General features: G+C 39.4%; 1 protein-coding gene across 2 annotated transcripts in view; it reads right to left on the bottom strand.

The window, feature by feature from the left end:
* Window positions 1-7,354: 7,354 nt before the first annotated feature.
* ITGB6 (integrin subunit beta 6) overlaps window positions 7,355-25,039 on the bottom strand; it is a 74,339-nt gene continuing 56,654 nt past the window's right edge. For both annotated transcript variants that reach the window (XM_088022145.1, XM_028113112.2), the window contains exons 13-16: window positions 24,615-24,712; window positions 18,721-18,840; window positions 13,385-13,551; window positions 7,355-7,453 (exon numbers count right to left, since the gene is read on the bottom strand). In XM_088022145.1, the coding sequence (XP_087878271.1) occupies window positions 7,355-7,453; window positions 13,385-13,551; window positions 18,721-18,840; window positions 24,615-24,712 (484 nt within the window). The remainder of the gene's footprint in view (window positions 7,454-13,384; window positions 13,552-18,720; window positions 18,841-24,614; window positions 24,713-25,039) is intronic.

The following is a 25,039-nucleotide window of genomic DNA, read 5'->3' as shown; positions in this document are numbered from 1 at the left end:
CTGGGAGGATGGGCTAGGAAAAAGGCTAAGACACATTATTGTGAAATTATTCTTAGAACTGAACAATGACCTCTAAGGGGCCACAAATGTTAATTTGAGAAATGTTGCTTTTAGTGGTTTTTCCTTCATCTCCATCCATATCGAATATGTCCATCCTTTGAGTCCCAAACCTAAGTGTCAGCACCCAGAGGGTATGAGTAAGTCTTTTTAATATTTATTATTATTTTTTTAGAGGGGGTGTAAGGACAGAAGGAGATAGAGAGACAGAATCTTAAGCAGGCTCCATGACCAATGCAGAGCCCATTGCAGGGCTCGATCTCACAACCGTGAGATCATGACTTGAGCCAAAATCAAGAGTCAGATGCCTAACCGACTGAGCCACCCAGGTGCCCCCAAGTCTTTTTAACACTTACACCTAAATTTTGTTGGCTGTATTCTTCACTATAGTACCTGGAAGACTTAAGGGACTCCTTCTGAGATTTAAACTCACCTCTGGTATTGGGGAATCCTCGGGGGTGGGGGGGCCTTACATGTCTTATGACAGCTTCCTGGTGCTACTTCTCCATGGCACTATGCCTAGGCCCAGAACACTGTTCCACATTCCACTGCCTAAGCTGACTGAGCACCTGCCTCCAGGCCCAACCTGAGTCTCCCGTCACCCACTATATTCCCGGCTGCTGCCTGTCTCGGGGTTTCTGCTCAACCTGCAGCCCTGGCAGGTCCCTGCTCCATTGCTGTCACTCACCTCCACTTGATGGCCTGATGCTCTGCTTTCTGAGCCAATAGAGCCCATCTTCCTTTCGCCATTTGCAAGCAGCTCCTCTCGTCCGTGTCCCACTCTTTCCAAAGGGGCACCACCATAGAATTGCCTTGGCCCCAGGAGTTTACAGGTCAGACCTCAGTTTTTATAGAATTCTCTTAAGGGCTGGTTTAAGAAGCTGTTACCACATTTACCCAGAAACAGCATTCTTGTCTTACAATTTAGCCCTTATTCTGAGTTATCTAATTCATGGTATCAGAGACCTTCCTATGTTATTCTTTTTCATGTGCTTCATGATTCTTCCTTAAAATTTGTCTTCAGTTTTCCAATCATATCTAGACCCCAACCTTGGATACTCTGCTTTTTTTCCAAGAGGGTGATTATTGGAGGAACTCAGTTAATGAAAAACAACTACCATTTACTGAACATTTATTAAGCAAATATGTCAAATTCTTTAATATGTTATTCCATTTAATTCTCACAAGAACCCTAGGAAATACAGTCAATATATGCAATAATGATACAACACAGAACCAGGTTGAGGACAGGAATGTCTATCAGATTGTTAGCTCTTCCCTGTGAACTTCTCAGCAGGTGAAGTTAAGACACATAAATTTACATCCTGTTACTGCCTAAATCTAAGCCTAGGATATTGAATGGTAGCTTTGTGTGTTGAGAAAGGGTAAAAAAGATAATGTGTACTTTCCTGTGTCCATCTGGAACTGAAGCCATCTTCAGATATTTGAATGAAACATAGAATTGTATTAAAGCACAAATTAGTTATCTCTTAAAACGAATAGTAGATTTGATTAAATCAAACAATGAGTGAACATGTTCAAAAATGCCTCAGATAAATATTGTACATTTTCTTTTCTGCCTCTATGACAAATTCATATGTTTTATTTTGCTCAGTATTTTTAACCTTCTTTTATTTTTTTCTTCTCCAATTCCGTCTTCTTAGTAAAAAAGTTTCTAAAGTCTGACACATTTCTTGAAATCAATGAGATAGACATTTAATACACTGAAACTAGGCAAAATACATGTGACAGCTGGTCTACTTATTTTAATTTTTATGATCCCAATGCAGTGTGTATACTATTTATGATCTCTGTGCCTCAATTTCTTCATCTATAAAATAGGAGGTACTAATAATACCATACCATCTGAATAAGTTATATATATATATATAAAAGCATATATAAAGCACTTGGAACAGTAGATGTTACCAATTTTTATTAGCAAAGCAAGCTATTTAATGATAGTAAGACACATCTATGAAGATAAGAAACAATAGTTACATCTATTAAATAGTAATAGATGTAAATAAATAATAAGTAATAGATACAAATAAATCTAGTAAGATCTGCCTGTTAAAATAAGAAAGTAATATGTGTGTTTGTATTTATATATGTACTATGTATATATGTGTATATATATATGTATATATACACCTATATATAGTGAGATATACAAGCATAAAATTTGTTTAAGAGGAAGTTTTTTTTAATAACACACACACACACACACACACAATGTATAGCAAAGCCAACTGGATGAAAAAATTAACCTAGTGATTTTCTCCCCAGTTATTGACAAACAATGGAGTTTCATAATGCATCCTCTTTAGATGTTGACCTGAAGCAGGATTGGCTGCTATACAAGAACCATGAATGCAAATACATTTCAAGCTGAAAAAACAAAACAATTTGCGTAGTAAGTTTCCTCATAAAACACACACCTAGAAATTGCAAAGGTCAGATTGAAATTTCACACTGAACCTGAATTTCCATGAGATTTGTAAAGTCTCGAAGTTGTTAATGACACCGAAGAGCAGGTTTGGGTCCAATCTGTGCCTTCTAGTGCTCAGTGTCTCTCCCAGGGCCTACCTCTGGGACAGATTTATAGGACGAGAACCCCTGGGGTACACCTGTTGCTCTCTCTCTGCTGGTTGTGCAGCCAAATGGGAGAGAACAGAGGATGAGGTTTTGATTCACATTTGGATATCTCCAAGACACAGGGAGGCAGCATTTAACCCTGCTGTGGTCCACAAACCATAGGAATTAATGCCTTGGCTCAAGCTGTGGAACTAGCTGGCTGCTGCCCAACCCCCTGGCTGCAGAAGCCTCTTCCAGAACCTCGCTCATTCAGTACAAAAGTAGCCAAGGCCAACTGACCTTTAAAAGAGCCACTGTGACATCCTGAACTTGTTTCTTTGCTTTTCACTTGTGTTGACTTGAGTCTGCTGCAGTATAATAAAATTTAACAGAAGGGAGAATTTCTATTTATCACATTTCATTCAATCCCTGTTTCTCATTCCCTCTGAACAAGGAAATTTTTCCCATTTAAATTTCCATAAAATGAATTGTTATGAATCACAAACACCTAAGTAAATTTACTCTTTTGAGAGGTCAGCTTTCTCGTATGGTTAAAGAATGTTATTGGTAGGATAGCTTCTCCAGTACTGGAAGTTACCTAAATGACTGTGTGTGGAGAGGTGAAGGAGAGAGCAAATCGGAAGACCCTGGGTTGCTTTGGGGGCTGCCCTTTGCCATTCGGGGGGTTTAACAGGGTGTTTCAGGGCATGATGGTTTCTGGTGTTGAAGAGTCTTAAAAGGGAAACCTGAACCAGATTAAAACATTGTGGACTCTCAGCTGAAACCCCCAAGGAGCTGGGTCTTCCCGCTGGGAAACCGCACAGGCTGCCTTAGTCAGGGGAACAGCAGGCTTACAAGAATGAGCACAAATGAACAGCCGATCACCCCCAGCCCTATATATCTCATTCTCAACATCACCCATACATAGAGGCTACCCCAAAGACTTTTTTTTCTCACTTCCCAACTTTCCAGTCTTTCCTGGCTTTCCCCCAAGCCCAGCAGAGTAAACTTTTTGTTTCTTTCCTCTCCTTTCCCGGGCTCAGTGCCTTACTGTTTAGAGCAACTTAGCCTGGCGTTCTTCTTTTAAAACTTCTATTTTATTACCTAGATACAACGGGCACTCTGGACTTGGGCACAGGAGTTGCTGTGACTGGAAGTTGGGGAGTTAGGTTGAAGATGGGCTTTACTATTAAGGGAACTGTGAGTTGGTGCTGGAGTGACTACCAGCTTAGACCTGGGGGACAGGCGGGGACGAGTGGCTCTGGGGTATGCATACCCTGATATTGTATATTCTTTGGTTTCCTGTCTTCTCCCCCACTACAGAGCACAGGAACTGCTTATTTTGTTCATTTCTGTATCCATAATCATAAGAACAATGTCTGGCATTTACTAGGCGCTCAATAATACTGACTGAATGAATTTAGTGGGCATCTACTTTGTTATAGGTGCTGGAAGACACAAGCAGTGCCAGCATGTTGCAAATGGAAAAACTAAGGCAAAAAGTGATTTTTTTCTCAGTGCTATTCAAAATGGGAACAGTTTCTGGATTTCCAGATATCCAGCTTTTGTCTACAACAGTTTGTTTCAGAGTATAACTACTCTCGACTTGACTTTCTCTGTCCTTTTGTAAGGAAAGAGCTTTTCTAAGAAAAGGACTTCTTCTAAGTTGGCTCCTTTTGTAAGCACTGGTTTCTCTCTGCTTCATTTTGGGAATATGAGCATAGCACCATGAAATCTACCAACTGGTTGCCCAGAAAAGTAGCACTACCTAACTGTATTGGTTTGCTAGGGCTGCCATAACAAAAGTATCACAGAGTGGAGGGCTCAAACAACAGAACTGTATTTTTCTCACAATTCCGGAAGCCAGAAGGCCCAGAGGAAGGTGTTGGCAGGGTTGGTTGCTTTCAAGGTCTTTCTCTTTGGTTTGTAGATGGGCTTCCTCTCCCTGTGTCACCACATGGTTGTCCCTTTGTGCACATCTGTGTCCTAATCTCCTCTTCTTACAAAGACGCCTATCACTGGGACACCTGGGTGGCTCAGTCGTTAAGCATCTGCCTTCGGCTCAGGTCATGATCACAGGGTCCTGGGACCGAGCCCCACATCGGGCTCTCTGCTCAGTGGGGAGCCTGCTTCTCCCTCTGCCTGCCACTCCCTCTGCTTAGACTCTATCTCTCTCTCTCTGTCTCAAATAAAAATAAAATCTTTAAAAAAAAAAAAGACACCAATCCTATTGGATGAGGACCCAACCTAATGACCTCATTTTAACTTAATTACCTTTTAAAAGACATTGTCTCCTAACGCAATCATATTCTGAGGTACCGGGGGTTAGGACTTCAGTACACAAATTTTAGAATAGGGACCACAATTCAGCCCATAACACTAATCCTGATTTTACAAAATGTAGGGTAATGTAAGAGCCTCTTTTAGAAAAACCCCGTGATGTGGGTGTTGTAACCATTCAGCAAACTGTAGCCGGTTCCCTGCTGTCTCCTGCCTTTGGTGGCTGCTTCTTTCTGTTCTTCTTGGCCCCAGAATGAGACCAGCAAGCTGGTCAGAGCAGGTCACAGGGATCCGGAAATCCAAGAAGAGGGTTTTATACCAAGTAAATAAAAGGAATTATCATCCATCTAAGGTTCATTGTTTAAATTACCATGTTTATTTATGTCAACATAAAATACAGTGAAACAACTTACAAAAAACCCATTTATCTTCATGTAATATAACTCTTCAGTGAACAGAAGTACTACTGTTAATGTTTTGGCCTTTTCAAGGTCCAGCCTTGGGTCAAAACGGTATTCAGGGAAATAGCAGATTCTTCCCTACCTTCCCCAATATACACACAAAGGAAACTCATATTTTCTAGAATCCCATTCTAGTAATAATAAAAAAATATCATGTGTAGAGGTGAATACCACTGTTGTGTCATTACTATCGCAACTTCCTTGTTGCTGTAGATTTTCCCCAGACCCGGGGCTTCAGTCAGGAACACAGGGCGTACCTCTGCCATTCAGGTGTCTAACGTGATTGTTTAGTAATTCTTTTAGTATAGCTGTGTATTCCCCAAGTGTCTGATTTACCTGAGTTACTTAGAAATAAGAAAAGAAATAAGTCTCCAAGTGATCAAATGTGTACAGATCTATACGGTAGAATTGAAGAAACTTATCCATTGAGTTGGCACAGATTACCTGTGCCAACTCAATGGATACATTTGAAACCTCCATTACATAATGAACTATTCACCTAGTAAAATGTTTCACACTACAATTTACTCAAAGGTAATAAACACTGCACCAAAGTACAAGACCTCACCTCTGCTCCAGTAGTTTAATTGCTATTTTTGTCTCGGGACATTTTCAAACAAATGATAGTTACCACTTAACCAACCAAATCTTTCCATCATTTCATGGACAAAAGACTTACTCTCATACTGTGGAGAGAAGAAATAGCTTGGAGCTGGAAGATTAGATTCTGGACCAGTTCTTCTACTCACTCTCTGAGGCTTAGCTTCCTTATCAAATAAGAGGACAGTGCTCTGTGAAGCCGTACTAATAGGAAATAATATTCTACAGAGTCCATCTCCTCAATCAACCTATGGATCCTTAATTATCCACATGTAGTTTGCAAGTAAAATTTTACTTTTTAAAGTAAATACATGAATGCATATTGGCCATATTGCACATGAAATGTGCAAGTTAGGTTATATAAATGGAAACATAGAGATAGAAAGCCTATTACTCATGAGAGACTGTACTCTTGATGTGTTTGCTTTAAAACCATTTAAAATGTTATTCTGTTTAACCCATGTTCCTTTTGCATTACTGGAGCTTTTTTTTTTATTAAACTATTTAACCACTTAAAGTAATTTTTAACAAGAAATTAAAACTTTCATATGACATTCCCAGGGTTTAGATGACTATGAAACTAAGTAAAATGGATTGAGAAATATGGGAGAAGTAGTGGTTTGAAAACTCAGGGTCAGGAGGGAAACTGAGTGTAGAAATTTCTTCTTCAGGTAATTAAAAATAATCTAAATAATAGACTAGCTATTTTGCCTTTACTGGTAACTTTCTAATTTATTTTTTTAACTTTCTAATTTAGAAATTACTTCTTCTTCTTATAAAATACTTATTTGTGTACCTGACTTTTAGGTACATGCAAATCCACAGAAATTATTAACACTTACTACATTTGGGACATCTTTAGAAGAATTGCATCCTCTCAGTTGAAGTAAAAGTCAGTATCTCATTTCTCATAGATTTTTAAAAGAATCCACCTTTAGGAAAGGGCAGATTTACTAAAAGTTTAGAATTAATTCGCAAGTGTGACTATTAATGTGAGCATATGGACTTTGTGACTTCGCTGAGACAAAGACTTCAGGTAGCTATATCCCTGCAACAAATGAGATTCTAATTTCAAACATTTTTCAAATGCAAATCAGGCCCCCATGTGTCATTTTGATGATTTTTTGAGGCATTAATACAACAGAGTTAGTATTCCTCAATGATCCCCAAAGTCACCCCTTTGCTAAAGATATTTCTCTTCCTGATTATTTTGAACCTGCCAACACAGTCTCTAACCTTATACAGACAATGACTGATGTCCAAATGACCTATTATTATCTTAAACCAACCTCATTTTGAAGCAACAAAAAAAGAAAAATTAAATAGTGCATTAACATTTCATATCAGTAAAGCAGACTTCTTTCATGCATGAAGTAGTTCTATCCATCTGTGGGAAGGTCCATCTTTTGTTTTTCCTTGTGTTTATAGGTTACATTTTTAAAGGTACTGGTGGAGCCTCTGTAGAGTGGATTGGTTCCCTAAAAAAAAAAAAAAAAAAAAAGGTTTGAATGAAACTATGTACCTATTATAACATGGTTTTACTTTATTTAAATAATTTCATTGTCCATTACAAACTAGAAGAGAGTCAGGCTCAAGCTTGGAAGCTATTTGAATAATTTTGATTAATCATACTCTTAGCATTTTAAAATTTATACATCTCCATTTAATTTTTTAGTATGTAGAACCAGTGCCTTATATGGAGCATAAAAATCTTACCCTGTTTGGAAACACACTAATTTATGGATAGAAAACAAGACTTTGGCTGTTTTGTTCACTGCGGTTTTACCAGAGTTGAAAGAAGTGCCTAGCCAACAGCAGGCACTCAGTATTTACTGAATGAATAGAATGAACCAATAGGTGGCCCCAAAATGAAATATAAAGTAAAAAACATAAAAAAATGGGAAAAGTGAACTTGTAGAAGCAAACAAAGATGAATGACATAGTATCTGCCTTTAAAAGATGTGTTGCTGGTGGGAGGCATCACACAAGGGCACCAATAATCTTGCTAAAATGAGATCAAAATTCAGGAGAAACACCTAGCTGCTTGGGAGAAGCAAGGAAAGATCCCTAGGACAGTTAACACTGTTCTGGATGGTAAAAGAATGTGGTGGCATTCGCTTACTAGAGAATAGCAGTGTGTGGAGCACAGAGTCATGAGGCACAAGTGTGTGGGCCACAGGGCTCAGGAAGATGTACAGGTTCCAAGGTGGGTTGGGCAAGATGGCATTGCCTTGGGGGTAGTGTAGAGGATTTGTGCCATTGTCTGGATAATTCAGCTGTGCTCCTCAGGTTGTAGATGTGTTTCTAGGAGCCATCACCAGGACAAGAAGGACCAAGTCTCTGTAGGTATTTAAAGAAACAACAAGCTTGATCCTCCAATATCTCTCCTTTGGCTGAATTGCTCCAGGCAGGCTCAAGATGTCTGGGTAAAGAGCAGTTTCTTCCCTTCCACTTTCCAAGGTTGACCACACAGGCGTTGATGTCAGACAGCCGGGTTTCAAACCCAGCCCCACCACATGACCTACTTAAACAGTTCCAAATCGTGGTGTCCTCACCCACAGGAGGCATTACCAAAGTGCCTACCTCATCCATGAAATAACATACTCTTTAGCACAGACCCCGGTACATATTGAGTGCTCAGTAAGTGCTGCCTCTTCTTAGTAGTTCTTATTTATACCTCTTCTTCACATTTGGAATGTCCTTTTCTTTAAGTTTTGGAGGGGGTTAGAAAGATACTTTCCCCCAGAGCTTTCACACTCAACATTTCTTTTTTTTATGTTATGTTAATCACCATACATCACATCATTAGTTTTTGATGTAGTGTTCCATGATTCATTGTTTGCGTATAACACCCAGTGCTCCATGCAGAACGTGCCCTCTTTAATACCCATCACCAGGCTAACCCATCATTTCTAAGCCCACTTCTGCTTGTGTATGAAGTCTAGGTACCACCAGGTACCTTCCAAATTACTAAATCTTGTATTTGGTCTCCTTATCTCATGAATTGTAGAGATGGCAGCAAGTTCTAGACATAGATTTCAAAACTGCAATTGTATTTGCTTTCCCAGTACATGTCTCTCAGTTCTTGAAAGAACTGAATGAACTGAAAAACATTCCTGGGCATCTCCCCACTTGTCACTCTTGGATTTGCCGCAGTGTCTTTATTGTGAGGAAGAATCACACCTGTGCCTGCTTCTATGTTGCCCAGAGCCAGTGGCCTGGCCTCTGACTGAGTAACATGTTACCTTTGTTCATGTGCCTTCAGAGAGAGATGCTATCTCAGTAATGAGGGCAAACAGAAAAGAGATTCCTTGGTGGTGGGTGATGAGTGAAGGCCAGGTCACCATACTGCTTCTACTCCCGAAGTCAACCTGGATAATTCTGAGGACCCTCCAGTCCTTATTTAGTCCTGCTGCCATAGAACTTGGAACTTGGAGAGTGAAGGGCAAACTGATGTGGTCTTAGATGCAGGTGGAGTCTCATTTGGAAACAAAAATCACGTATGAATTCTATAAAGTTAAAAAAAAAAGACTACAAGCTATTAAATTTAAGTTGGTTACAGAAAAAATACTCAATTGAAGAGGAAAAATGGCAAAAATAAGTGCAGGTTGGGGATGACAAGTGAAGCATTGTCTTGAAGGAAGAGGGAGCCTTACGGAAGAGAAAAAAATACTCTGAAAGAGTAAATGGGCTGTGAGCAGGGCCAGCTTAGATCTTCATAGGACCAGGAACACTTTTTTGGCCCCTTCCCATATCATGTCAAACATTAAAATGCAGGGCATCTAGGTGGCTCAGTCAGTTGAGTGTCCACCTCCTGGTTTCAGCTCAGGTCAAGATCTCAGGGTTCTGAGATCGAGCCCCGCGTTGGGCTCTAAGCTCAGCACAGAGTCTGCTTGGGATTCTCTCCCCTCTCTGCCCCTCTCCTCATGCTGTCTCTCTCTCTCTCTGTCTCAAATAAATATGTAAATAAGCATATTAAAATACACCCACGTTCTACACTAAGTATAATTTATATGCACTATAAAGGAGGTGACTTAAGTTGCAACTGACATGATGTTATTTTGTAGACATTTAGTTGAATATTAATTTTGATTGTGCAGTTTTCATTCTGTATTTTGAAGCAACTTTATTCAGATCTATAATATTTGGGGGCATCTCTTGCAAAGCTAGTTGTAGGGCCTGGGCATGCTAATAGGGGGTGATGGATGAAGCAGACCATAGTAGGAGGGTAAGGTGGGACTTTAAGGGTGGAGAAAGAGCACCTATATATTGCTGGGAGGCAGTTGTGTTTCCTGCCCTCAGCTAATGATCAAAACTCAGGAGACTAAGCTCAAAGCAGGTTTTGTTGGCAGGAAAAAGTGTGGCAATGTCTAGTACTGCCTCCTCTAGTGCCATGTGGTGGGGGGGCAACTTCTCGCAGAGGATTTCCAGCTGAGACACAGGCTTGGATCTCCATTTCAGATGAGTCTGAGCTCTTTCCCTATTTAGACAAGTTTCAGTTTCCCCCACTGATCTGAGGTGACCAGGCTGATTTCCCCAGGAGTCCGGGGGTGCTAATTTAGGCTGTAAATTTTGTAAATGCAATGGCAGATTTTTTGGAGCTTGAAAAAGTGGTAATAAGAAAGCTCTCTGTCATGACCCACAGTTCTCTTAATGATTGCCTAACTGCCAAATGCAGACCTGATTTGCTTAGCACAGTACAAAATCAATCCATGACTGTAAGAAATGTCAGACTGAACATTTTTTGCCTCTAGTTAATGACTTGTCATCCTAGAAAAAAATGTCTAATCAAAGATGAATTTAAATATCTTTCCTTTGTGTTTTCATAAAGAATATGGATGGGGAGGTTATTTTAAAAGTATAATAAAAGGTAACCTTTCTTTATGGCTGTGATGAAATGTTTCAAGAGGCAAGAAACAAAGCTCTTTCTTGTCCTGAGCTCTGTCACCTTTGGAGTCCAATGGAGGTCTATGGGTCAGTAGACCCAACTACCCTTACCAACTCTGGAGGTCCCCTGGGGTGTGAAGACCAGTCAAATTCAGTTCTTCAAGAAGAAACAGGTTTTTAGATAAAAAATGGAATCAAATTGAGGACCCCAAAAATGGATGCACCGAGTAACATTTTTTTTCAATAGTATATGTTAGTGAAATTTGAATTGAATTATTTGAATTAAACCTCTTTTGCATCCAAGTGAATAATTATTACCCAGTTATTATCTAGTCAAGAACATCAAATATTTATTATTCAAGGAAACTCAATATAACAAGGGAGTAATATTTTTCATTTATGATTTTATCTGTTTAATGCGTATTTTTGTTCCATTTTAGATGAAGAAACAGTAAAATTCAGCATTTGAATTTCAGTCATGTTCTACATCCTGAGGGAAAACAATGCATGTTTTGGGGAATTTAACTGTTAATTAAAATGTTATTTTAAAGATATTAATCATTTGTCAGTATTCACGCTTTTGCATGAGAACATTAAAATGTGCTGGTTAGGAGATATACATCACATCATTGCCCAAGTACTTGTTTGCAGAATACTTGCTTATTATTTCCAGGAGGGTCAAGGCTATGCTTGGAAGAGGCTGCAATTAGGTTTTCAGCTCCACCATGGACCAATCGTTTGGGAAGTGTCTTAACCTCTCTGAGCCTCAGTTTCCTTACATTGAAAATGGGATTATTCAGACTACTTCACAGGACTGGCATTGTTCAACCAACTACTGCCACATGGTTCTTTGTGCCAACTTAACCATATTCTTTTGCCTGATTGCCCTTTTTGACTATTGCCAGGCATTTGCTTGGCAGCTGGCGAGAGTTAAAAACATCTAGGCCAGGGGATCTGGTGAAGTTAACTGACCCAACACTTTAGCCTCATAATGCTATGTTCTAAGCCACCAAACTAACCTATCAGGTTACATTTGACCTTGTTAGGTATGGATATATTATATCTTCATTGCAAATCCAAATTTACTTTCCTAAAGGGTTTTATTTAATTATGAAAAAGTCATACATACACAAGAGGAAAGCTGTATAACAAACCTCTCTAGACCCATCACCCAGATTCAACAATTATCAAGATTTTGCCACACTCGCTTCCCTATCCCCCTCTCTTTTGGCTGAAATTTTTCAAAGCAAACCTAATCTTCATTTCCTTTCATTCCAAAATATGGATTTTTCTAGCAAAGTCATCATGCCATTATCTTATCTAATCAAATTAATCATAATTCCTTGCCATCATTCTAATACCCAGTCTATATTATTCTTCTTCCAGTTGTCCAAGAAATGTTCAAATCAGAATCAAAACAAGATCCATGCATTGAATTTCCTTGTTGCATCTAAAGGCATTTTTAATAGGAAGATGAAGTAGATGAAAATTTTCATTGTCCATTGTCCTGCACCATATGTTAGGAGTTACTTCAAAATAACTGCACAAGGTCTAGACATTCCTCATCAAGATAAACTTATCCAAAACAGAAATTCCATTTGCTTTAAGAATTGAAGATATCACTATATACTTAGAGAAAAAAGTGTTAACATGAATTTATTTGGGCAGATGAACCCAAAGGAACATGGTGTTTTCCTGTATTTTCTCCAGTGAAATCACCCTTTTTAGAACCAGCAATGTAAGATAATGGCTATTAGAGAGCTGGGCACACCATTAGAGATAGAAAGATGAAATTAAAACCATGAAATTGTTTCTATGGCCCTCTAGAAATGTAATTATCTGTCCTGTGGAAAAGAAACACAGAAAATTGGAGTCCTGTTTTGTGTTTGTCTACTGTGAAGAGGAGACACATAAATTATATCTATTGAGTACACATATTTAAAGGTTGACACTTTTTAGGTATTTTTCAGGTAGCTGTTTAAAATTTGTTATTCAGAAGAACTAACTAGATGGCTTTTAAAGTCTTCTCAACTTGGCAATGTAACCTATTATAAGTAATGAGTATTTCTATGAAAATTGACATGAACTGCCATACTACTCATGAACATTATTCCATTGGCTATAATACAACTGATTTATGGATGTGTTTAGATACAGCACCTATGCTTTATCAAATGGGGCCTGAATGATCTTCCTGGTGATGAAGATTAAATGTATTTCCGTGATGTCCCTAAGCAGCTATATAAGGAGTTTCATGAGACTCTCAGAGTGGGAGAAATCCCCACTACGCTGAGAGACAAATGCATGCTCTGAGCACTATCTAGGTCCCAGATAATGGACAGAGGTTCCTTTGTCCTCAAAGCAGAAAATAAATCCATAGCTGTTAGGGACATAGTGAGAGGGGTAGGGAAAGAACATGACATTCTTATTCTCTATTATAGAGCAGAAGAAATCTGACATCTATCTCTTCCACAAGTCACTTTCTCCCCTGGACAAGGAATAGCCCCTAGGGGTTTACATACCGTTTGCCACTTGGCCTTCGACCGTTCTGCTTCAAATTTGGCAACTTCTTTACGATCATGAAATGACACCAGCAGCTTCCAGATGCACAGTAGGACGATCCCAATGAGAAGAATAGCCAGTGAAACCCCCAACATAATCATGGGAATATTTGGGAGCTTTGGACAGTCTGTGGAAACAAAGAAAATTATATTAAGAAGATGGTATAATTGGGGTGTCTGGATGGCTCAGTTGGTTGAGCATCCAGCTCTGGGTCTTAGCTCAGGTCTTGATTTCAGGGTCGTGAGTTCAAGCCCCGGGGCTCCCAGCATGGAGCCTTAAAAACTTAAAAAAAAAAAAAAAAGAAGATGGTATGATTAATCTTGTGATGTAGAGAAAATATTTCTCATTAAATTTTCCAACCTTATTTTTTTTCCAGTAGAAGGAAAATAGTAACATGCTTTATTTTGCTGAATTAAAAAAAAAAATGAGTTACTTGTTGAAGGATAGCCCTATTCCTACAAAAGAGAACAAAAGTTAGAGTTTGGTTATTTAAGGCAAATGGATATATACTTGAATGGCTGACTCAAAAAGAGTTAGAATCCAAGAATGAGGATTAATACACATGGAATATAGAAAGGACCATGAAAAAGACACAGTTTAATGACTAAAAACGGTCTCTTCTGGGTACATGATAGAATAGAAATGAAATGTGTGTATGTGTGCTCATTCACACACACGATATTACTTTTTAATGGATTTCCTTGAAACATGAACTGTCTAGGAGGTTATATTCAAACTTATATAAAACCTACCCTCCTAAGAAGTTTACTACTTGCTGCTTTTTTTTTTTATAGACAGAACACAATGATGGCTTTTAGTTTTATTTTAACATTAATGCAGTGTTCTGGTGTCCTGGAAAGTTGGGACTGGGGTCCCCCCCGGTGGGTTCAAGTCCCATCTGATATATAGTAGCTGTCTGATATACAACAGGTCCCATGATCTCTCTGAGCCCCAGGATCCTCAACCATTAAACAAAGATGTGGGACTTCAGCATTCCTTTAACTTCCTAAGGATAAGACTGAGCTCAGGTGCTCATGCTTATTAAACTCACAGCTTCCTAGATCCTTCCCCAGAGATTCTGCTTCAGTGGGTCTTAGATGGAGCCACAGATTTTTTTATTATTAACAGTATCCCAAGGGATTCTTATCTTCAGGGAAGTTTGGGAAACTAGATGTTCTGTATAGTCCTTTCAAATTGAACATTCTATGAAATGTTATTTTGACTCTATTGATATTAATATAATTTCACAATTATACAGTGCCTTCCCTCACTGACAGCAGAATGACTAATAAATCTTGCAATATGCCTGGGAGATGATACATTTCTTAATGAAACATTATAATTAAGTTCTCCCCTTTCTTTCATGAGGAAAAAAAATCCCACATGAAAATTATCATTAAATATCTGCCTCCCTCTGCAAGAAGTAAGGTAAATCTGTGGTATCTGGGGAGGAAATGAATCATGCTTAGTTTATCCTAACTCTTATTGCTTTTAGATATTTAATAAGGAGAGTTATATACACAGGACTAGTCATGCTGCTTTCAAGGTAAGGATCTATAACTGATCTGAATTTGAGCAGGACTAATGACCCCACAACAGCATGATGGCTGGCCTCACACACTTTTGTTCTTTGGATTAAAAAAGCCATGTAAGGGGATTATGCAGAAATAAGTAAAGGAACTAATGAAGTAGTTACTGTAGTATGAAGATCTAAAGACTGTTTCCAGCATAACAAATGAACCATGGCTGCTTCTAAGAGGTTAGCAACAGTCCTGCAAAAAAGTAGCAGGCGTGTGTCAGTGAGAATATATACTGGCTACATCTTTGACTACAAAATGTCTGGGGTGGGGCGTAGCATGTTCTTGCGGAAAGCAAAATGAAGCCTGCTAAGACCCTGCAGCCAGAATGTGAATTAGGAGGGCTCTCCCACAGAGAATAAATAAAGGAGGAACAGGCAGGCATGGCCCGGCAGAGATCATTTTTTTAGAACTTGGAGTCATTATACATTTATACATTGAGAATACATTATACGTTGCGATAGTCTACAGTTCTCAAGAAAAGATTTTGGCCCAAGTACCAGAGCAGGTATTACACAATAGAAATGCCCACTGTTTATACTCTCTTTAGTATTTCCTGAGACACTCAGACTGAAGACATGTTTCTAGGTGGGAGAAGAGGGCCATCGTCATGTTGCCTGTGGAGTCCTGGCCAGGGCCAGCTAGTTCTCAGGTCCTGAGGCCCTGAGCTGCCAATCCGCCACCTCTGTCACGGGCGGCTATGGAGCGCAGAAATGTGACTTTTCTGAATTAGGTTGTGTGGTAAGTATAAAATACATATTGACTGTGAAGACTTAGTATGGAAAAAAACGAAGCATCTCAATAATTTCTCTGTTGGTCATATGCTAAATAACAATATTTTAGATAGAAGGGATTGAATAAAACATTACTAAAATCCATTTCACCAGATTTTTACTTTTTAGTGGGGTTACTAGAAAATTGAAAATTACATATGTGGTTTGCATAATAACATGTCTATCGCTGCTGATCGAACATGTTTCCGGGAGCCAGGCATTTATCACGATCCGACAGCCAGTGGGAGGCAGTATAGCGCAGTGGTTAAAAGCACAGGCTCCAAGCCCGCCGGGCAGCTTTCCCCGGCCAGCACTGGCACTTAATTACTGCCACAACTAACACAGTTTGTGACTTCTTTTTGCCTCAATTTCCTTATCTGTAAGATGGAAATAATAGCAATACTGGCTTTACGTGGTTGTTATATGGAGGGTGCTAAAAGAATTAATGCATGTAAAACATATAGAATGATACCTGGCATATGGCATCAGTAAGGGCTCAGTAAATGAAAGCTACTACTGCCACTATTCTTATTACAACTATACTCTTCCTCCTTTTCTATCCTTAGGACTTCAAGGTCCTGGAACCTCCACTTTGGGACCTGTGGTATACTATCCACACCTACACACCTGCCAGGAAACCTCCCGACTGTCATTCCTTGACTCTGGCTCTAACTAATGTGGCTTTTCTCCTCTGAAAACTCGTCCAGGTGTAAGAAAAAAGACGAGCCAAGCTCCCCCTACAACCACACACATCCTGATGGTGACTGTTCACTTGGTTTCTTTTGAAGTTGGTTTGTAGGACCGTGGAAATCCGTAGCCTTCACTTCTTCCTATCCTGGAGTCTGATGGGCTGCCCGGGGATTCTCTGGTCTTAGCGGTCTGCGAAGGGCCTACAGATTCCAGGACAGGCTCTGTCTTCAGGGCCCCTGGAAGCTTGGGGCCTACCTAGGAACAGGAGTGTTTGCCAGGGAGAAGCATCCTTGTAACTGTCAGCTGACTCCTCGGGAAGGTAATTTTCCCCTCCCTTTTCCCTACTACAGAAGCATAGGGAGAATAAAAAGCCCTAATAAAAAGTCATCAGGGAGTCTGAGTGCTTTCAGAAGGATGGCCTGTTTATGTGCCACTCAGATTGTGTGGAAGCATCAAAACATACAAACAAAAAACAACCAATAGTTCAGTAACAAGGAGGCCCTTATCAGCTAAAAGCATGTTTCTCTCTCTCATGCACACACACACAAAAATAAAAATAAAAAAAGTAAAAACAACCAGATGCAAAAGCCCCTGAAGTAAGAACAGTTCTGGAAGTTCATTTTTGTCGTTTGGAACTCATTTTTCCAATGGAATCAGTATCAAAATATGTGGTATTTTTCTAATCATATTTTCTTGGTTGGTTTATAATGTCTTGCACTTACTTTTTGGTTACTTTGGTATTGCTTTGGTTTTTACACTCTTTAGTGATGGCAGTTTGATACTCCTTGCTTTAAATTCAGAACTTAATATTTTATTGGCACATTGATAAGCAAGCACACACAACAAAACACATCTCCCTGCTAGCCTGCCCTTGCTGCTATTGTCTGGGGCAGAACCAGGCTCCAAGCTTTTTGGGGGAGGAGGAGGAGGAGGTTGCTGACAGCATCTGGAGAGATCTGATTTAATGCAGCTGTCATTTCTGCCAGAAAGATTTAGGAACACATCATTAATTGAAGACAGAAAAGAGGCACCTGTGAATATCTAAGAACACAGCCAGGGAGGTCTTTGAAGCTATCTGTAGCAGAGTAGTAGTAAAATGCAAAGTCCTTGGGGCGCCTGGGTGGCTCAGTCGGTTAAGTGTCTGCCTTCGGCTCAGGTCATGATCTCAGGGTCCTGGGTTCCAGCAGGCTTCCTGCTCAGCAGGGAGTGCTGAGGATGCACAGGATGCAGGGGGTGCCTGGGTGGCTCAGTTGTTTAGTGTCTGCATTCGGCTCAGGTCATGATCCCAGAGTCCTGGGATCGAGCCCCGCATCGGGCTCCCTGCTCAGCGGGGAAGCCTGCTTCTCCCTCTCCCACTCCCCCTGCCTGTGTTCCCTCTCTCGCTGTGTCTCTCTCTGTCAAATAAATAAAATCTTAAAAAAAAAAAAAAAGGATGCACAGGATGCAGGCATTTTAACAAGCTCCCCAGGTGAGTCTGATACTAAAATTTAAAACTTCTCAACAAAAGTACATTTTCCACTATTTTCTTTCCTACCTGATATAAATTTCTCTCCCTCCTTCACTAAAGATGAGATTTTTATTTGAGAGCTTCCCAAGTCCCTACAAACTCCATGAGTTGGTATGGATGAAAACCCACAGAAGCAATGGACTCTTTGTATGTATAGATCACTTCCTTCCTCACAGGCTCCTTCGTGTCTTTTTTGACTCAATGACCCATTACTGTAGGTTATGAACGGGCAAGTGTTTTATATGCATTATTCTATTTAATCCCTGGGTCAACCCTTAGAAGAAGGTACTATTATTTTTCCCATTTTACAGATGAGGAAATAGAGACTCAGAGGCAAGTATCTTCCAGAATGCCAAGCATCTATTAAGAGGCAGAAGCAGGATTTGAGCCAAGGTTTGCTTGATGCAAATCTCATTCTTTTAGACTGTTATGCTCCCCACTGCTAGCCTTTCCTAAAGATATACCTTCTGCTTATATTGGATTTAATCAGCCCATCTTTCTATAAACCATCAGCCAGCTTTTGAGGTGATGTGTGGTACAAATATATCTTGTTATGTGGGTTAAGGAAGAGACATTCGAACACATCAAACCTTTCAACAGGTATATTTCAATCACTGGGAAAGTAGAAGCACTCTATCAAAGTTCTGGAAATGTCTTTCCTGGAAAGCTACCCCAAGTATCTTTCTGGTTGTTTCCTCCTCTCCCATGTACTATCACTTACCATTGACAATGGAAGGCATGCCACCCACCTTTCTCACTGATGCTGTGAATGATGCTTTTCCCTTCATTATCCGTAGTTATTAGGAATGTAATAAGACATTCATTTTCTCCTTGCAGAGAACAGGGAACAGAACTATCCTTTGAAAAATCTGCAGATAAAGGAGTCATTCATTAGATTAAATGAGATTCCAAATGAGATTATTTTTAAAGCAAGGTAGTATTGAGTTTTAATATGCAAATAGGAATTTTCAACACTGCAGAATAGGAATAGAAAAGACATAGGATTTTTCCCACCCCCTGAAGTTTTAGTTTCTACTCATGTTCCAGAAGAACAATTCCAGGTGTGGTCAATCAGGACTGACCATCAAATGCACTTATGAAACTGATGAGGGGCAGGATTTCAATAGAGTGAAAGTACTTGAAGGCAGGTATGCCTAGTTGTTTTAGGAATAGAATGGCCCTGATTGTGGTAATGAGGGGGCTGTATGTTCCTCTTGGCTGAGAGCATCTGGGAGGAAGCCTAGATTACATTTCAGAAAAAGACTACACAGCCCAAACTGATACTGATATTTCTCAGGGGGCCTTTCCCACAGTCAAGATTGCTGGCCATGTATTGTCACAACAGTAAATAGCAATTAATATCAGGAAATGGACATTGAAGTATTATGTACTCAGGGACTAGGAGGATGAAAGTAAACCTCAGATTAAAAGGAACCCAGTTGACAGTTGGCCTACCATTCAGTATAGCCCCTTTGTTAATTAAAAAACAAACAATCCAGTTTTCCTCCGATCTTTTTCAAGTAGAAATGTTTTCTTATTGAGCTTATTCAAGAGACAGAAAATGAATGTCACTACAGGAATCAAAAATATAGTAAAATGGTCAATCTGAGACGTTAATACTATTTATCAGAAGTTTTAGCGGCCTGGTACCTATGCCAGAATTATGTAGCATTTTCCAAATTAAAAAAAAAAAAAAACTTGCTTAAAATTCTCCTATCTTCTAAGTTGGAGACTTTGTAATGATACTGTTACACTTTTTCTGGAAACCAAATTGTTTTTCAGAAACCTATAACTATAACAACTATTTGCTTTTAACCTAAAATTTTGACATATGATCCAATATTAGCGTATTATGACACAGTGGGTCAGACTGTTGAAACTGGGACTGTCCTAGATAATCTTGGACATACTCTTGCTAGACCGATAACTTTTCTCGTTAGCTTAAAAATAAAACAGTTTTAATAAAACAAAATGTATATGTGCTCCTTTGATTCTAACAAAGAAAAAGTAAATAATATGCTATTTTTTGTTCAACAATGCCATAGCCACAGAAAGAAAAATGTTAATTTTTTTTTTTTTTTGCATTTAATTTATAAGATAAAAACCTCATGTCAGGGTCTGTGAGAAGGATGTCTGTACTATCTATGAAAAAAAGGGACTAGTAAAACATTTCACATTTTGGATAGGCTTTCAGAGGATAGATTTAAGTGAAGAAATTGCTTTTGAATCCATTAGAAGCATCTATTTACCTAGGACTATTAGGAAATCTAATTCTAAATCATTCTCATTTGGTCATTCTGAAATGTTTAGGATCATCTAAATCACCTGGGATTTTTTTTTTCCAATAAAGATTCTAGGGACCCTCCTGGGTATCCGATTTGAGAGGGCAGTGGTATGCACAGGAGCTTGTATTTTAGTGAGGTGTTTAACAGTATTTTTAATAAGGTGATCAGATTATAACATCCAGGAACCTCTGGGCAACAGTTGATTAGTGATATTTGTGTTATTTCATGTGTTATGTCATGCAATAACACTGTATATATAACTCATACTTTGGTCATTTTTTAGCTGGTCTTTACCACATGTCCTCCTACCACACTGCTCCAATTAACTAGGATTCATGACGTCTTGGAGAATAATGCCTTTTCTTGTTGGAGAGATTCCACCCACCCCCGGCCATGACAGTGCACACCCACTCTGTTCCTCTCAAGCTTACTTACTGGAACATTTTATTCTCAGGTAGAAAATACACAAATAGCTTATAACATTCCTTTCAGTAATATTAACCCTGCTTTTTTATTTTCTTTTAAATAGCTACATTGAAGTACAGAGAGGCTTAATTTACTTCACCAGGATTATTTAAGTTTTCATGAAACTGTTAATATGACCTTTGAGTCATGACTCCCTTCTTGCTTTAATTACTTCACCACTTCTTTCCATGACTGTTATGCTCTAGATTTAGCCAGTTTTGTCTTGTTTGGGTATTAAAATGGTATTATTGAATGTGCAATGAAAGGGTCCAGCTTGGGCTGGAGATTTGCATACTGAGCTGCTAAGGTTTTCTTTTGTTGTTCATTAAGGAATGGACCTTTCTTTTTTACCCTCCTTTATGAGTGCCAGCAATGCTTCCCTAGAATAATATGATGAAAATAAGATCTCAGGCAGTCCATGAAATTATACTTAGAAAAGGAAGAAATGTGAGAATGGGGGGCGGGGGTGGTGAGGAGGCCAGCATCTAGGAAGGTCCAGGAAGGATACAGAAATATAAACTATGTGCATGCACCACTGAGTTAAGACAACTATACATTTAAAGATCTGTGCTCTGGGGATGAGTCAGGAGTTCTCAGGGGAACAGTTTCCCAAGGAAAAGAAAGGGTTCTGTGGTCAAGTAAGTTTGGGAATCCTTCCTTACTCTAATTCTTCCTTTTGCCTCTCCTGAAAATTCACAATGCACATTTAATGTAATGTGCATAATTTTTCAGGAGTCCTGTGAAATAAACAAAAAGCTTAGCTTCCCAATTCCCAAACTGATATGGCCATCTAGCACTTTCAGAACTAGTGTCCCATGGAAAACACTCTGAGCAACAATGTTCTGAGTACATGAATGTTGGGGTAAATTAAAAAGTGACTTTCAGCAAAATGGAATGAGTGAAGTTAAACCACATGTCTTTAGAGATGCTCATGCAAGTCTCCACAGCAGTTGAGGAATAATGTCTTTGGATTATAAAGTTATGCTATTTTACTTTACTCTCCATGTCCTTGTTGGGGGAAGGATGAGCTGATAAAAGCCCCTACGCAAGAGCAAATATGTGGTGATAATTTCAAGGTGATGTGATCAATGTCATAACTGGGTGAGTAACTTGAAATAGAACTTATAAAAATCCTCATTGGAGCTGGAGTGGTGGGCGGTGGGAGGGATGGGGTGGCGGGGTGATAAACATTGGGGAGGGTATGTGCTATGGTTGAGTGCTGTGAACTGTGCAAGACTGTGAATCACAGATCTGTACTTCTGAAACAAATAATGCAATATATGTTAAGAAAAAAAAAAGAAGAAGATAGCAGGAGGGGAAGAATGAAGGGGAGTAAGTCGGAGGGGGAGACGAACCATGAGAGACGATGGACTGAAAAACAAACTGAGGGTTCTAGAGGGGAGGGGGTGGGGGGATGGGTTAGCCTGGTGATGGGTATTAAAGAAGGCACATTCTGCGTGGAGCACTGGGTGTTATGCACAAACAATGAATCATGGAACACTACATCAAAAACTAATGATGTAATGTATGGTGATTAACATAACAATAAAAAAATAAAAAGAATCCTCATTGGAAAAGTGATTTTTTAATTCATAGGCTGACAAATATATTTTTTCTCTCAAATTCAACAAGGTTAGTGCTTTAAATGGTATTAGGAATCCAGTTATTATTTTCAGTTTCTCAGTTAGAAATAGTTGTATTCCCCTGTTTTGAAGATAATTTACCCAGTTAACACAAAAAGAATAATGCAAGGGGCGCCTGGGTGGCTCAGTCAGTTAAGCATCTGCCTTCGGCTCAGGTCATGATCCAGGAGTCCTGAGATAGAGCCCCATATCGTGCTCCCTGCTCCACAGGAAGCTGCTTCTCCCTCTGCCTTTGCCTCTCCCCCTGCTCATGCTCTCTCTTTCTCTGTATCTCTGTGTCTCAAATGAATAAATAAAATCTTAAAAAAAATTATGCAAATATTTTGAATGCCCCTTGAAACCTAGTATTCCTCTCAAATCCAAACATTTATGATAATCTATTCAGAAAACTATGTATTTAACTATAGTAACTCTCTGTTCAGGACTTACCATGTTTCCAAGGTTTACTCTTTTTCCCCCCTCAGCACATTGGTTTCCCATGCTGCCTGTGAATGGAGTTCTAGTCATTTGCAGGACATTTTCTGCAATTTTTAGCCATTTCTTAGAAACACTTGGTAAATATCTCAACTGTTTGCCGTGAAATGAAGCCCGAGGATATGCACTGACTTTGAGCTAGTTACTAATGTGGCCAGTCCACAAATGATACTTTCCTCAGTGATTTTACCGCATCCTGCTTTCAGTATTAGTGTAAGGTACACACCATCTTGCCCAATTTATGGTTATTTGGCATATCTATCTTTAGTCACCAGAAAGGCACAACCGATGGGTCTTATGAGCACTAATCATGTTCCTCCATATGGGGTTATTCAACTGTGCACAGTCAGAAATCTCAATTTTGAAACAATGTGCATGATTTTCAAAACAATATAAATGCCACTAACTTATTTCACTTCAGAAATGGATTAATTTCTCTATTCTATTTCTGTCTCTTCAAGACACACATCCTAGAGTGTCATACATTGTCTTGATTATTGCACTTTGCCTGAGATACGTCTTGGTCGCTTCTCTAATGCGTGTAGAGCAGTAGGTCCACCAGAGCTGCCTGAGAATGCAGAGTTTGGGACGCTGGAAAAACAAATCCCCCTAGATTGTCCCTTGAGGAGGAGCTAGTCATCTTCTTCACAAATTATTTTTTAAGTGGGCTTCCCAGCCAAAATACAACTGATTTAAATATTTGAGATGATATTTTGCCATTAAAAAGAATCCGAGTTTAAGTCATTAAATTTTAAAATGACGGTGAAAGAAAGCAAGAGCCGGGTCTGCTTAGCAGTTAAAGGTCACAGGCCCTTCTTGTATTTGGGGGGTGAGCAACGGGGAATTAAGGGTGGTCATGTAACACCCGTGTTTGGAAAGTTGGGAGTAAAAACACACGTAAAGGAGTGGAGGGAAAATGGCCAATAACCAGAAACTGCCTGGTGTCTCAGGCCTGCTCTCTGGAAACCCCTCTTACACTTCACCTTGTCCTATCTTGAAATAAGGCAATAGGATGATAGAGGATGATTCAGTTTTAGGGGTTAACATTTAGCTATTTTTAAAATTTTCTTCTTGGGACGCCTGGGTGGCTCATTCAGTTAAGCATCTGCCTTCTGCTCAGGTCATGATCCCAGGGTTCTGGGATCAACCCCCATATTGGACTCCTTGCTCAGCAGGGAGCCTGCTTCTCCCTCTGCCTGCCGCTCCCCCTGCTTGTGCTCTCTCTCTCTCTCTCACTCTCTGATAAATAAATAAATAAAATTAAATTTTTTTTTTCTTTTTTAATTAAAAAATAGCATTCCGGAGTTCTCCACAATTGCATTTGTTAAGCAAAGGTGAGCTTGCCAACAGAGCCGAAGTCAAATAGAATAGCTATGACTTTAAATTGTTCGTATCCCAAACCATCACGTTTTTAGTCTTATGGGATGCATTTACTCTTAAAAACTAATGTTGAGGGGCGCCTGGGTGGCTCAGTCGTTAAGCGTCTGCCTTCGGCTCAGGTCATGATCCCAGGGTCCTGGAATCGAGCCCCGCATCGGGCTCCCTGGTTGGCGGGAAGCCTGCTTCTTCCTCTCCCACTCCCCCTGCTTGTGTTCCTTCTCTTGCTGTGTCTCTCTCTGTCAAATAAATAAATAAAATCTTTTAAAAAAAAAAAAAACTAATGTTGAACTAGTGCTCTGGTTCAAATGAGGTCGAGCTACTGAAAAGCCCTTCACAGAGTTTCTGCCTCTCAAGAACAATATAAAGAAAAAGAAAGCAATTTAAGACCAGTCTAACCTTCTGCTTCACTGATGGTTGCACCAGCTAGTTTGCATTTGTCAACACATTCTTCTCCGGCCTGGCCATCTGCAGACAGGTGGCATTCAATGCAGCTCCTGTGAACATTATTCAGTAGACTTTATCAGTTCATGTTGGTGGAAAACAGATATGCAGCTGGGATACTGCTTTAATGCTGTTACTGTGATTCGTGCTATAAGAGTGTCTCATAAAGGACGTTGCCTTTTCTTACTTTTAGAAAGATATTTGGGTGATGTTCAAGAGGAAATTGCTTTATTCTGATTCCCCTTAGTAATCAGTGTTTTGTGAGCCAGGCTTGATAATAGTTACTATCCTCATTTATTTATAATGATTGCTTCCGATGGGTTAAATAACAAACAAAATAACCCCAAGAGTAAGACACACTTATTTTGGTATTTGATTTA

The sequence above is a fragment of the Eumetopias jubatus genome, unplaced genomic scaffold (genome assembly GCF_037043125.1).
Source record: "Eumetopias jubatus isolate StellerSeaLion01/CBP00866 unplaced genomic scaffold, mEumJub1_p1.0 scaffold_3, whole genome shotgun sequence".
NCBI lineage: Eukaryota > Metazoa > Chordata > Mammalia > Carnivora > Otariidae > Eumetopias > Eumetopias jubatus.
Note: the sequence above shows the minus strand (reverse complement) of the source record. Positions and strands in the feature narration are given on the sequence as shown.